This window comes from Salvelinus sp. IW2-2015, linkage group LG33, assembly GCF_002910315.2.
Source record: "Salvelinus sp. IW2-2015 linkage group LG33, ASM291031v2, whole genome shotgun sequence".
NCBI lineage: Eukaryota > Metazoa > Chordata > Actinopteri > Salmoniformes > Salmonidae > Salvelinus > Salvelinus sp. IW2-2015.
In genome coordinates, this window is record NC_036872.1 from 21,389,353 (window position 1) to 21,403,729 (window position 14,377).

Consider the following 14,377-nt stretch of genomic DNA (forward strand, 5'->3'; position numbering starts at 1 on the left):
ACAACTGCGACCTGGCCAAGATAAAGCAAAGCAGTGCGACCAAAACAACAACACAGAGTTACACATAAACAAACGTACAGTCAATGCACAAAAAGAAAATAAAATTTGAAAAATCGATGTACAGTGTGTGCAAATGTAGAAGAGTAGGGAGGTAGGCAATAAATACGCCCTAGAAATAATTGTAAATAATTGTAAATAATTACAATTTAGCAATTAATACTGGAGTGATAGATGTGCAGATGATTGATGTGCAAGTAGAGATAATGGGGTGCAAAAGAGCAGAGGTAAGTAATAATATGGAGATGAGTAGTCGGGTGTGCTATTTACAGATTGCCTGTGTACAGTAAGTGATCGGTAAGCTGCTCAGACAGCTGATGCTTAAAGTTAGAGAGGGAGATAAGACTCCAGCTTCAGAGATTTTCGCAATTCGTTCCAGTCATTGCAGCAAAGAACTGGAAGGAAAGCGGCCAAAGGAAGTGTTGGCTTTGGGATGACCAGTGCAATATACCTGCTGAGCGTTGTGCTACGGGTGGTATGCTATGGTGACCAGTGAGCTGAGTACCGGCGTGGCTTTACCTAGCAAGACTTATAGATGACTTGGAGCCAGTGGGTTTGGCGACGGTATGTAGTGGGGCCAGCCGGAAGCATACAGGTCGCAGTGGGTGGGTAGTATATGGTTTGGTGATAAAACGGATTGCACTGTGATAGACTACATCTAGTTTGCTGGAGTAGAGTGTTGGGGGCTATTTTGATAATGACATTGCCCGAAGTCAAGGATCGGTAAGATAGTCAGTTTTACGAGGGTATGTTTGGCGAGCATGAATAAGGAGCTTTGTTGCGAATAGGAAGCCGTTCTAGATTTAATTTTGGATTGGAGATGCTTAATGTGAGTCTGGAAGGAGAGTTTACAGTCTAGCCAGACACCTAGGTATTTGTAGTTGTCCACATATTTCTAGGTCAGAACCATCCAAGTAGTGATGCTAGTCGGGCGGGAGGTGCGGGCAGCAATCGGTTGAGAGAGCATGCACTAGTTTTTACTAGCTTTAGCAGTTGGAGCCACGGAGGAGCGTTGTATGGCGTTGAAGCAGTTGGGGTTTGTTAGCACAGTGTCCAAAGAAGGGTCAGATGTGTACAGAATGGTTTCATCTGCATAGAGGTGGATCAGAGAATCACCAGCAGCAAGCGCAACCACATTGGATATATACAGAGAAAGAGTCGGCCCGAGAATTGAACCCTGTGGCAACCCCATAGAGCTGCAAGAGGTCCGGACAACAGGCCTCTCCGATTTGACACCTGGCTCTTCTGAGAAGTAGTTGGTGAAACAGGCGAGACAGCCATTTGAGAAGCCAAAGGCTATTGAGTCTGCTCCGTAAGAATGCGGTGATTGACAGTAGTCGTAAGCTTGGCCAGGTCAATGAAGACGGCTGCACAGTACTGTCTTTTATCGATGCCGGTTATGATAGTTTTAGGACTTGAGTGTGGCTGAGGTGCCACCATGACCAGCTCGGAAACCAGATTGCATAGTGGAGAAGGTACGGTGGGATTCGAAATGGTCGGTATCAACTTGGCTTTAGAAAGATTTTAGAAAGGCAGGGCAGGATGGATGTAGGTCTATAACAGTTTGGGTCTAGAGTGTCTCCCTTTGAAGAGGGGCTGACCGCGCAAAATGAGAACTTTTTCTCAACTGACCTACCTGGTTAAATAAAGGTGAAATATAAATAAAATAAATAAAAATTGTCTAAAGAAGGCCAGTTTTATTGCTTCTTTAATCAGAACAACAGTTTATCTGTGCTAACATAATTGCAAACGGGTTTTCTAATGATCAATTAGCCTTTTAAAATGATAAACCTGGATTAGCTAACACAACGTGCCATTGGAACACAGGAGTGATGGTTGCTGATAATGGTCCTCTGTACGCCTATGTAGATGTTCCATAAAAAAATCTGCCGTTTCCAGCTACAATAGTCATTTACAACATTAACAATGTCTACACTGTATTTCTGATCAATTTGAAGTTCTTTTAATGGACAAAAAAAATAGCTTTTCTTTCAAAGACAAGGAAATATCTAAGTGACCCCAAACTTTTGAACGTTAGTGTAGGTAGGGGTAAAGTGACTATCCATAGACAATAAACAGCGAGTAGCAGCAGTGTAAAAACAATGTTGTTGAACGCTGAGCTGTAGTCAATGAACAGCATTCTCACATAGGTGTTCCTTTTGTGCAGGTGGGAAAGGGCAGTATGGATAGCGATTGAGATTGCGTCATCTGTTGATGCTACCATGATTATGGATAATGATAAATAATGATGAGTGAGAAAGTTACAGAGGCACAAATATTATACCCCCAGGACATGCTAACCTCTCACCATTACAATAATAGGCGAGGTTAGCACTTTTTTGGAGGTATGATATTTATGCCTTTGTAACTTTCTCACTCATTATTCACGATTCATTCATGATTATCCGTAATTATGGCAGCATCCACATTAATGTAAACGTTTTCCGAAACATATTCTATTTTGATTTACTATAAAGGGGACTCCAAAATGACATAATATTTATCACTCATTTCTATTGGGCACAACATAATCCGAAACACAACCAAAACAAACTCCAAGTTTGTAGAGTCACAAGCTTGATTTAGTCATTGCGTGCTAGGAATATGGGACCAAATACTAAACTTTTGACTACTGTAATACACTGTAAGTGAATTTGTCCATGTAACGCTCGTCGTTAGGTGGAAGAGAGGAGGACCAAATTGCAGCGTGGTACGTTTCCATATTTATTGGAACACTTAACAAAACGAACAAAACAATYAACAGAAAATGAAACTAACGACGCTACAGACCTGAACATGTGAACATAGAGACAACGAAGAACGCAATGAACAGGAACAATCACCCACCAACAAACAGTGAAAACAGTCAACCTTAATATGGTTCCCAATCAGAGACAATGACAAACACCTGACCCTGATTGAGAACCATATTAGGCCAAACAAATTGAGAGAAACGCACTTACGACATACCACAGACTATTTTTAGAATGGTCACCAGCAACGTTCTAGGTACGACAAAATACGTTATGTAGATGACTCAACAAAATACGTTCAGAAGGAGTAGATATAAGAGTAGAATGACAGTTCTCCCAGAGAGACTCACTCTCGACAAATTGAAACAGGGTAGGTCTGAGGATTCTAAATGGTTGTGGTAACTTGTAGCCCTTGAAAACTGGCTAGAAGAACGCGACGGATTTCAGTTGACGAGAACACAGGTATGATACACACTTCATATCTCGGCCTCATCAGGTAGTTCCACTTTCACAGCAGTCATGCTAGGGAGTCTGGTAAATATTCAATTAGGGACCTCACTTGTAGGAGGACGGGGAATTCTAAAACAAAAATTCCAGGAAAATCACATTAGGTAGTTTGTAAGTAAATTTATTGTGCATTTATTGTTGGCATCGACATGCTAGTTGTTGCAAGACATTCAGAAAAGGCACGAACTTCATATTGTGGTACAGAAACTTTGGGTGGGTTGCCATTACAGAGGATCGATCACCGTGAGAAAGGGGTTATATTACTATTTGGACCTGAGAATGTTTAAATGTGCACACGCACGCAATGTCAGCTAATGGGAATTTGGCCCATCCCTCATATCTCGGACCATTTCGGTGCAAGACACCGTTTTCAGGTTTCGGTAGCGAGAGATTTGTGCGAGAGATATTTAAGGTGTCATAATGATCGTTTTACGGACTTCTTGGCGTGATTGATTCCTTCCTCAGACCTCAGATATACAGACTCTATCAGGCTTGGTGTGTAGCTGGGAGGTAGAACTTGAGGTGCCAAGCTTAAGAGCCGGCAGTGTCAGTGGACCTGGAGCATTGCTTTCTTACGGGAGGCCACTAACGATAAGTTTTAGGCACGACAATCTTGGTCTTGTGTGCTTTGTGTGGTGGTGTCGTGTACAGAATCACTGGAAGATAAGACCAGCACGACCCATTCGTTCAATGCTCTACTGATAGGGGAAGGGAGGTTCTGGATAATAATCGGGCGATTTACAGGGCGATTCTGGGCCGGGCATCCACTTGCCTCGCCCCTTCATTTACGTCAGTCGTTCTTGGTCCCTTTGAGAAAGACATCAGGGAATGATGTTTCCACCTCCATGCTTCACGGTGGGGATGGTGTTCTTGGGGGTTGTACTCATCCTTTTCTTCCTCCCACCGGGCGAGTGGAGTTTAGAGCAAAAGCTCTATTTTTTGTCTCATCAGACCACATGACTTCTCTCCATTCCTCCTCTGGATCATCCAGATGTCATTGGCAAACTTCAGACGGGCCTGGCATGCGCTGGCTTGAGCAGGGGGATCTGCGTGCCGCTGCAGCGGATTTTAATCCATGACGGCATGGTGGTGTTACTAATGGTTTTCTTTGAGACTGTGGTCCCAGCTCTCTTCAGGTCATTGACCAGGTCCCTGCCCGTGTAGTTCTGGCTGATCCCTCACTCCTCGTGATCATGTGATGCCTCCACGGAGACTGATCTACAAATCACATTGCCTCATAAACTAACGACTCTTATTTAATTTGTGCGCAGTCAGTCAGTCACAATTTACCTCCATGATACATGGTTGAGCGGTTGGCGATGGGGAGCTTCTATCCCAGACCTCACTCACCGCAAGGACAGTGCGGATTTAGCGGTTCACTTGAAAGCTTTGTCGTTTGCCCATTTATGCGTAAGTATTTGGACAGCCAAACAAGGTTGGCCATGTTATTCCCATCCAGCTTCTGGGGCTCTGTCATTACATTTGTTCGCTTTGGATAGCTCGACAGGGAATTCTACAAGACATGTGGCAAGGGATTCTACCATTTTTACCTTCACTCTTGATGTTCCTAAGCACGGCTTCCTACTTTGGGAGAAGAAGCGCATTTTTTGGATGCAGGTTAGCGCATGCAGGTCTGGTCTTGGTTAGGTTGTTTTGGTGCTGCAAGGGTTGTCTTTTATGACTAGGGCTCCTCAACAGGGATGTTGTTTACAACAGGGTTCGTTAATTTCATATGGGGTAATTTGCCTGATTGGTTAAATGGGCGGACATAGGTAGTGCTTTCGTTCTATGGTGGAACAAATCTTAACATAGGAGCTTCTTGTTGCCGGGTTAATTTCTTTGTTTGATTTAGTGGGTAGGTTTCAACCCAATTTGACGTATATGGTCATGCAATACAATGCAAATAATTTACTAAGTTTAATTCATACAAATGTGATGTTTCTGGATTTTTTGTTTTAGAGGGCATTCCGTCTGTCACAGTTTGAAGTGTACCTATGATAAAAAAACACGCAAGCCTCTATCGTGCTTATGTAATATGAATAACATTGCAAAATCGGCAGTGGTATCACAAGACTTGTGTTCTCCCCACTGTATTACTGTGTATGAAAATACTTTCAAATAAAAGTAGTACTTTTTGTACATGTGATAAGCATTATTAGAAACATGTTTGCTCATATTGTCATTCCAAAAATGCTTGGAGTATAGAGACAAATTAAATGTTTAGCTTCGCTGTCACAAATAAATAATAGGGGAGTGTATCTCTGGCTTCCCTGAACGACTGGCTTCTGATCTGATTATTTCATTTCATAAACTAAGCACAAAAAAGGAATGCGGAAGGTCAGCCCCATTGAAGCGCAGTTCAGTTGAGCTAAATTTGTCCTAAAGCAGATTAGTGATCATGCTCAGTCCGCTCCATTACCATGTCTGGGAGGAAGATTAATGCCCAGGACCTACAGAGCACCACGCTGCCGCTCAACGCCTTTTAGATCATTACAGTTACAGATAATGTTGGTGGTTAGAATGTGCATTGTGCAACCCCCCCCCCCACCCCCAACATGCTACCTCACAGAAAATGCTCCGACAGAGATATGGCAGCTCTGCTTCTAGCTCCTAAGCAACTTTGCAGTATTTTGCTTTTTGTATGTTATTTCTTACATTATTAGCCCAGATTTGTTTGTGTTATTACATACAGCCGGAAATAATTTTGGATATCAGAGTGGCGGTAACTCACCAGGAATACGACTTTCCTGAGTTGGAGGATCCTTTGTTCGTACCCCCCCGAACAATTGAACTTATTCCAGAGGCTGCTCCAAAACATTGCCGGCAGAGAAGAGGTATTCGGAGTGGACTTCTAGTCTGACTCAGAAGACGTGAACACCATCTACCGCTTCCGAGTATATCACTCGCTAATGTTCAGTCTATGGATAATAAAGTAGATGAGCTCAGGGCGAGGATCTCCTTCCAGAAAGACATCAGGGATTGTATCATACTCTGTTTCACGGAAACATGGTTCTCTTCCGGGATATACTGTCCCCATCCATACAGCCAGCTGGGTTATCAGTACATTGCGCAGACAGGAATAAAGAACACTCCAGGGAGATGAAAGGCGGGGTGTATGWTTCATGCTTAACTACCCAAGGTGTGATTATGATCACATACAGAACTCAAGTCCTTTTGTTCACCCAACCTATAATAGTCACAGACGTGAATATTCCCCCTCAAGTCGATACCACGCCGGCCCTCAAAGAACTACACTGGACTTTATGCAAACTGGAAACCACATATCCTGAGGCTGTATTTATTGTAGCTGGGGATTTTATCAAAGCAAATTTGAAGAAAACACTACCGAAGTTCTACCAACACATTGACGGTAGTACTCACTTTGGAAAAWCATTGGACCACTGCTACTCAACTTTTCGAAATGCCTACAAGGCCCTTCCCCGCCCTCCCTTTGGCAAATCTGATCACGACTCTATTTTGCTCCTCCCTTCCTATAGGCAGAAACTAAAACAGGAAGTACCGGTACTAAGGTCTATTCAACGCTGGTCTGACCAATCCGAATCCATGCTTCAAGATTGTTTTGATCACGCAGACTGGAATATGTTCCGGGTAGCCTCTGACAATAACATCAACAAATACACGGATATGGTGACTGAGTTCATCAGGAAGTGTATAGGAGATGTTGTACACACTGTAACTATTAAAACCTATCCAAACCAGAATCCGTAGATAGATGGCAGCATTCGCGCAAAACTGAATGCGCGAACCACCGCATTTAAATAAAGGTTAAATTAAATGTTTTAAATGTTTTTTAACCATTGTGACTTGGAATATGGCCGAATACAAACAGTGTAGTTATTCCCTGCGTAAGGCACTCAAACAGGCAAAACGTCAGTACAMAGACAAAGTGGAGTCGCAATTCAACAGCTCAGATACGAGACATATGTGTCAGGGTCTACAGACAAACGCGGACAACAAAGGGAAAACCAACCACGCCGCGGACACCGATGTGTCCGGACAAGCTAAACACCTTCTTCTATCACTTCTACCTTACCCTAGACCCACTTCACTTTGCTTACCGCCCGGGTCTGAACCCCGCTTACCACTTTGCTTACCGCCCGGGTCCTGGACTTCCTGACGGGCCACACCCAGGTGGTGAAGGTAGGAAACAACACCTCCACTTCGCTGATCCTCAACACAGGGGCCCCACAAGGGTATGTGCTCAGCCTGTATTCCCTGTTCACCCACGACTGCGTGGCCATGCACACCTCCAACTCAATCATCAAGTTTGCAGACGACACTACAGTGGTAGGCTTGATTACCAACAACAATGAGACGGCCTACAGGGAGGAGGTGAGGGGCCTAGAAGTGTGGTGCCAGGAAAATACCCTCTCACTCAACGTCAACAAAACAAAGGTGCTGAACGTGGACTTCAGGAAACAGCAGAGGGAGCACGCCCCTATCCACATTGACGGGAAAAGGTGAAGGAGAAGGTGGAAAGCTTCAAGMTCCTCGGCGTACACATCACTGACGATCTGAAAGGGTCCCCCCCACAGACAGTGTGGTGAAGAAGACGCAACAGCTTCTCTACATTTCTTCAACCTCAGGAGTCTGAAGAAATGTGRCTTGGCCCCTAAAACCCTCACAAACTTTTACAGATGCACAATTYAGAGCATCCTGTTGGGCTGTATTACTGCCTGGTATGGCAACTGTTCCAAGGCAGAGCTCTCCAGAGGGTGGTGTGTTCTGTCCAACGCATCACCGGGGGCAAACTACCTGCCCTCCAGGACACCTACAGCACCCGATGTCACAGGAAGGTCAAAAAGATCAAGGACATCACCACCCGAGCCATGGCCTGTTCACCCAGCTATCATCCAGAAGGCGAAGTCAATACAGGTGCATCAAACCTGGGACCGAGAGACTGAAAAACAGCTTCTATCTCAAGCCCATCAGATTGTTAAATAGCCATCACTAGCCGGCTAACACCCGGTTATTTAACCTTGCACCTTAGAGGCTGCTGCTCTATATGCATAGACTTGGAATCACTGGCCACTTCAAATAATGGAACGCTAGTCACTTTAATAATGTTGACATACTGCTTTACTCATCTCATATGTATATTCTGTATTCTATTCTACTGTATTTTAGTCATTGCCACTCCGACATTGCTCGTCCTAATATTTATATATTTTTTAATTCCATTTTTTTTTACTTTTCGATTTGTGTGTATTGTTGTGAATTGTTAGATACTACTGCACTGTTGGATCTAAGAATGCAAGCATTTCACTACACCCGCAATAACATGCTAAATATGTGTATGGGGCTAATAAAATGGTATTTTATTTGAGCAGGAAGGAAGGGTGAGGATCAGCCAGTCCCATTGCAGAAGGACATTACCAGCCTTTCCTCCCTCCCCCCTCCTTACCTCCTCCCTATCTACTCACTTTGAATAAGTCAGGAAGTGTATTGAGTGTCGTTGCAGTAATAGGCCACTAGAAGGGGTTGTGTGTCTATATAAATAAATAAACATGCCCGTCTGGTGTTGATTCCTTGAGCAGCAACGTTGCCCTCAATATGTCTGCATTGAATGGAGCAGATGGATGATGATGTTCTTTAAAGTTCTTTTACTAATATACAGAATGTCTCAACAGAATTTTTTATAAAAAATGTTTTCTGTTAAATCTATAATTTACCATGACTATTGATAAGCAATTACCATTGAAAATGTACTACTGTAAATGTGCATGTTTTACTCACATAACTTGGAATAACTTGTTAAATGACAATTTTCTTTCTGTTCTACGTCAAACTGTATTATTGCCTCTCCCCCTTATCTCCCATAATATTGCTCTGCTTAAATTGTGCATTTTTTATTTGTTATGAGAAATGTTTTGTTTTTCTCTCTTAAAGCGAATTACATCGGCTGCTATATAGACAACACGGCGAAAAGAGCACTCAGGGGAGTGTCCTTTTTTGACTACAAGAAAATGACGGTCTTCCGTTGCCAGGACAACTGTGCTGAAAGGTAGGCCTGGGAATATAAAAAGTCACAAACACAGGATGGGAGTGAGGAATAAAGGTTGTATACCAGAGTGTAGATGAACATGGGCCTTGTGCCAGCTGTCGTACATAGTCTCACATCATCTCCCTCTCTCTCTCCTTTACATTAGCTCCATAGCGCTCGATAACTGTACTGTTCATACCTTTTCCACATTATTTCTCTTTCTTTTTTTCTCTCTCTTTCTCACTCTCTTTTGCTCTCTTTCCCTCGCTCTCTTTCTCTGTATCTCTTTCTCTATTTCTGTCTCTCTCTTTGCCTGCCTCTTTCCTTCTCATACCATATTTTCTTCACATCATCTGTTTTTCCAGTTTCCCCTTGCCCCCTCCTCTCCCTCTCGCACCCTATGGATGGCTCAGCCCAATGGCTCAGCCCAACACTCACCACTGACTCACAGGAGAGGAGAGAAAGAGAGGAGGCGATATACTGTATATACTGCTAAAAAAAATAAAGGGAACACTTAAACAACACAATGTAACTCCAAGTCAATCACACTTCTGTGAAATCAAACTGTCCACTTAGGAAGCAACACTGATTGACAATAAACTCTCCACATGCTGTTGTGCAAATGGAATAGACAACAGGTGGAAATTATAGGCAATTAGCTATACGACATCACCCCATAAGTGAAGTGGTCTCTCGCAGAGTAGTGACGCACAGAGCCATTCTCTCAGATTTCTACTTCATGGCCGTTCTCCTGTGCGCCTTGAATTGTTTTTGGTCACTTTGAATGCTGGCGGTGGCTTTCCAGCTCTAGTGGTAGCATGAGGCGGAAAGTCTACAACCCCCTACACACATTAGTAGCAGTCAGTATGCAGCTCATCCAGGGATGCTCGCAACATCATCATGCGAGCTGTGGCAAGAAGGTATTCTGTGTGTCTGTCAGCGTAGTGTCCAGAGCATGGAGCGCTACCAGGAGACAGGCCAGTACAAGTAGGAGGACGTGGAGGGGGGCCGTATTTATAGGCTGACCCAGCAGCAGACGCGCTACCTTCCGCCTTTGTGCAAGGAGGAGCACTGCCAGAGTCCCTGCAAAATGACCCCAGCAGCCACAAATGTGGCATGTGTCGCTTAAAACGGTCAGAATGTACCAGACGTACCCAGGGTCGCGTGCCATGAGGGTCGACTGCTCAGCCAGATGATCCACAGGTGGGGGTTGTGCTTACAGCCAACACCGTGCAGGACGTTTGGGATTTGCCAGGGAACACAAGATTGGCAAATTCGGCCACTGGCGCCTGTTGCTCTTCCACAGATGAAAGCTAGGTTCACACTTGAGCACATGTGACCAGACGTGACAGAGTCTGGAGACGCCAGTGGAGAACGTTCTGCTGCCTGCAACAATCCTCCAGCATGACGGTTTGGGCGGCTGGGTCAGTCATGGTGTGGGGTGGCATTTCTTTGGGGGGGGGCGCGCACCAGCCCCCATGTGCTGCCAGAGGTACCTGAAAAAAAAACTGCCATTAGGTACCGAATGAGATCCTCAGACCCCTTGTGAGACCATATGCTGGTGCGGTTGGCCCTGGGTTCCTCCTAATGCAAGACAATGATAGACCTCATGTGGCTGGAGTGTGTCAGCAGTTCCTGCAAGAGGAAGGCATTGATGCTATGGACTGCCCGCCCATTCCCAACCTGAATCCAATTGAGCACATCTGGGACATCATGTCTTGCTCCATCCACCAACGCCACGTTGACACCACAGGACTGTCCAGGAGTTAGCGGATGCTTTAGTCCAGGTAGGAGATCCCTCAGGAGACCATCCCCACCTCATCAGGAGCATGCCCAGGCATTGTAGGGAGGTCATACAGGCACGTGGAGGCCACACACACTACTGAGCCTCATTTTGACTTGTTTTAAGGACATTACATCAAAGTTGGATCAGCCTGTAGTGTGGTTTTCCACTTTAATTTTGAGTGTGACTCCAAATCCAGACCTCCATGGGTTGATAAATTTGATTTCCATTGATCATTTGTGTGATTTTGTTGTCAGCACATTCAACTATGTAAAGAAAAAAGTATTTAATAAGAATATTTCATTCATTCAGATCTAGGATGTGTTATTTTAGTGTTCCCTTTATTTTTTTGAGCAGTGTATATAAACAGTATATAAAGAGAGGAGAAGATATATATATATGCGAGAGAGAGAGAGTGAGGAGAAGTGCAGTAGAGAGCACATTTTCATCTTTCTCCTCTGCTCCTCTCTCTCTCTGTCCACACCCCTCCCAGAGCAGGCTGCTAARATACAGTGCCTTCAGAAGTATTCACACCCTTTGACTTTTTCCACATTTTGTTGTGTTACAGCCTGAATTATTTATGGATTAAATTAAGATTTTGTGTCACTGGCCTACACACAATACCTCATAATGTTGAAGTGGAATTATCTTTTTAGAAATGTTTAATTACAAATGGAATGCTGAAATGTCTTTAGTCAATAAGTATTTAACCCCTTTGCTATGGCAAGCCTAAATAAGTTCAGCAGTAAGAATTTGCTTAGCAATTTTTTTACATTTTAGTCATTTAGTAGATGCTCTTATCCAGAGCGGGTAGATTTGCGGGTAGATTTGCTTTTAGCCAAATCCTTTTAGAGCAAGCCAAATAATTTCATGTTTTAAAAGTTATCCTAGATCAGGATTCATTGTTTGAATGTAAGATGCCAATCATTTGATATATTATAATTCAGAAATGTTCACAAGTTGTTCACTGTTTTCACAAGAGACAGACTGACACACATTTTCTGTTTTGACTGAGTTAAGTGCATGCATACAGTACATACATACATTTTCGTACTGGTCCCCCTTGGGAATCGAACCCACAACCCTGGCGTTGCCTGCGCCATGCTCTACGAACTGATAATAAGTTGGATTGACTCACTCTTTGTGCAATAATAGTATTTAGCATTATTTTTTTTATATCTACCTCATCTCTGTACCCCACACATACAATTATCTGTAAGGTCCCTCAGTCAAGCAGTGAATTTCAACCACATATTCAACCAAAAAGATCAGGGACGTTTTCCAATGCCTCGCAAAGAAGGGCACCTATTGGTAGATGGGTAAAAAAAACAGATATTGAATTTCCGTTTGAGCATGGTGAAGTTATTAACTACTCTTTGTATAGTGTCTCAATACACCCAGTCACAACAAAGATACAGGCGTCCTTCCTAACTCAGAGGAAGGAAGCCGCTCGGGGATTTCACCATGAGGCCAATGGTGACTTTAAAAACAGTTACAGAGTTTAATGGCTGTGATAGGAGAAAACTGAGGATGGATCAACAACATTGTAGTTACTCAACAATACTAACCTAAATTATACAGTGAAAAGAAGGAAGCCTGTACAGAATAAAAATATTTGAAAATATGCATCCTGTTTGCAATAAGGCACTAAAGTAAAACTGCAAAAAATGTTGCAAAGAAATGAACTTTATGTCCTGAATACAAAGCATTATATTTGGGGCAAATCCATCACAACACATCACTGAGTACCACTCTTCATATTTTCAAGCATGGTGTTGACTGTGTCATGTTCTGTATTTCACTTTCAATAAATTAGCTAACATTTCTAAAAACATGTTTTCTTTGTCTTTATGGGGTATTGTGTGTATATTTCATCCAATATATTTCATTCATTTTGAATTCAGGCTGTAACACAACAAAATGTGGAATAAGTCAAGGGGTATGAATAGTTTCTGAAGGCACTGTACAGACGTCAATGAAGCAGAGAAGTGCACCATTGTGACTAACTAGCTAGGGCTTTCCTTGATCGTCAGTCTGTGTGATTTCTTCAGGGTAAAGGATGTGTTGTGCTGGCAATCTATTGGCACTATAAAGGCCTCTCAGGAGTCAAGTGTGCATCCCTCATGTGCCACTGCCAGGGTACTGTTCCCCAGGGAGTGTACAGGCCTTCTGTGTTTGATGGATAGAGCCTTCCAGTATACTGTACTGTACATGGACTCATAATCAGTGTCACCCTAAAAAAAGCTCTGGTGTCTTGGTGCAGTATTAATGCATGCACTCTCTTTTTGATACTGACCTTGTAGAGAGCTCTCTTCATCTTGGAGAGGGTGAGTGAGGTTACTGCCGGTTACCCAACTGACTGTCTATGAGCCATTCAACCCTATTAGTGGACTGACTCTGTGGAGAGAGCTGCTGAGAGAGAGGGTTGTGGGCGTCTTGCAGTTGCATGAATAATCGAGTGCTAAAATACAAAACCACTTCCATCTGGTCAGACATTGCAGAGACAAGATGTTGTCAGGTTGTCAGGCAGTCAGGGCCGGGTATAGACTTTTGGAGGCTTGAAGCAAGATTTGGTTGGGGGGCCCCCACACCTCACTGCAAAATATTTTAGTGCCCCCCCCCCCCTTTTGACAGTCGAGAGAAACATACATTTCCTGCAAATTCTACACATGGGGCGGAGAGAGAACTTCTATTTGTTACGGCTGTCCTCGCTGACAGAAGGTGAGGACCAAAACGCAGAGTGGTTAGTGTTCATTATTTAATGAAAGTCAAACAAACACTTCAAACTACAAAACAACCAACAACCATGACAAAACCGAAACAGTCCTGTGTGGCACCAAACCTGACACAGGAGACATACACCCACAAAACACAAATGAAACCCAGGCTGCCTAAGTATGATTCTCAATCAGGGACAACGATTGACAGCTGTCTCTGATTGAGAATCATACTCAGCCGGACACAAACATCCCAACATAGAAAATACCACATAGACAAACCCACCCAACTCACGCCCTGACCAACTAAAATAAATACAAGACAAAGGAAAACAGGTCAGGAACGTGACACTATTTTATAACAAATTTCATGCAATTCTATCCAGTTTGCAATGGGACGGAGAGATATTTTATGCAGTATTAAAGCTAGTCTCCTGCAATTCTACACATTTTGTAATAATTTATGCCATGTTAAGATGATATCGGAGTGAAAATGACTAACAAAATCAAGTGACTTGCATGCCCAGTCGGTATCTGACATGGCTAATTGTCATTG

At 43.4% G+C, this 14,377-nt stretch overlaps 1 protein-coding gene across 3 annotated transcripts in view; it reads left to right on the forward strand.

Moving 5' to 3' along the window:
• Nucleotides 1-14,377, forward strand: part of LOC111958084 (sialate:O-sulfotransferase 2) — a 96,480-nt gene that overhangs the window by 53,492 nt on the left and 28,611 nt on the right. For all 3 annotated transcript variants that reach the window (XM_023979268.2, XM_023979271.2, XM_023979270.2), the window contains one exon: nucleotides 9,228-9,342. In XM_023979268.2, the coding sequence (XP_023835036.1) occupies nucleotides 9,228-9,342 (115 nt within the window). The remainder of the gene's footprint in view (nucleotides 1-9,227; nucleotides 9,343-14,377) is intronic.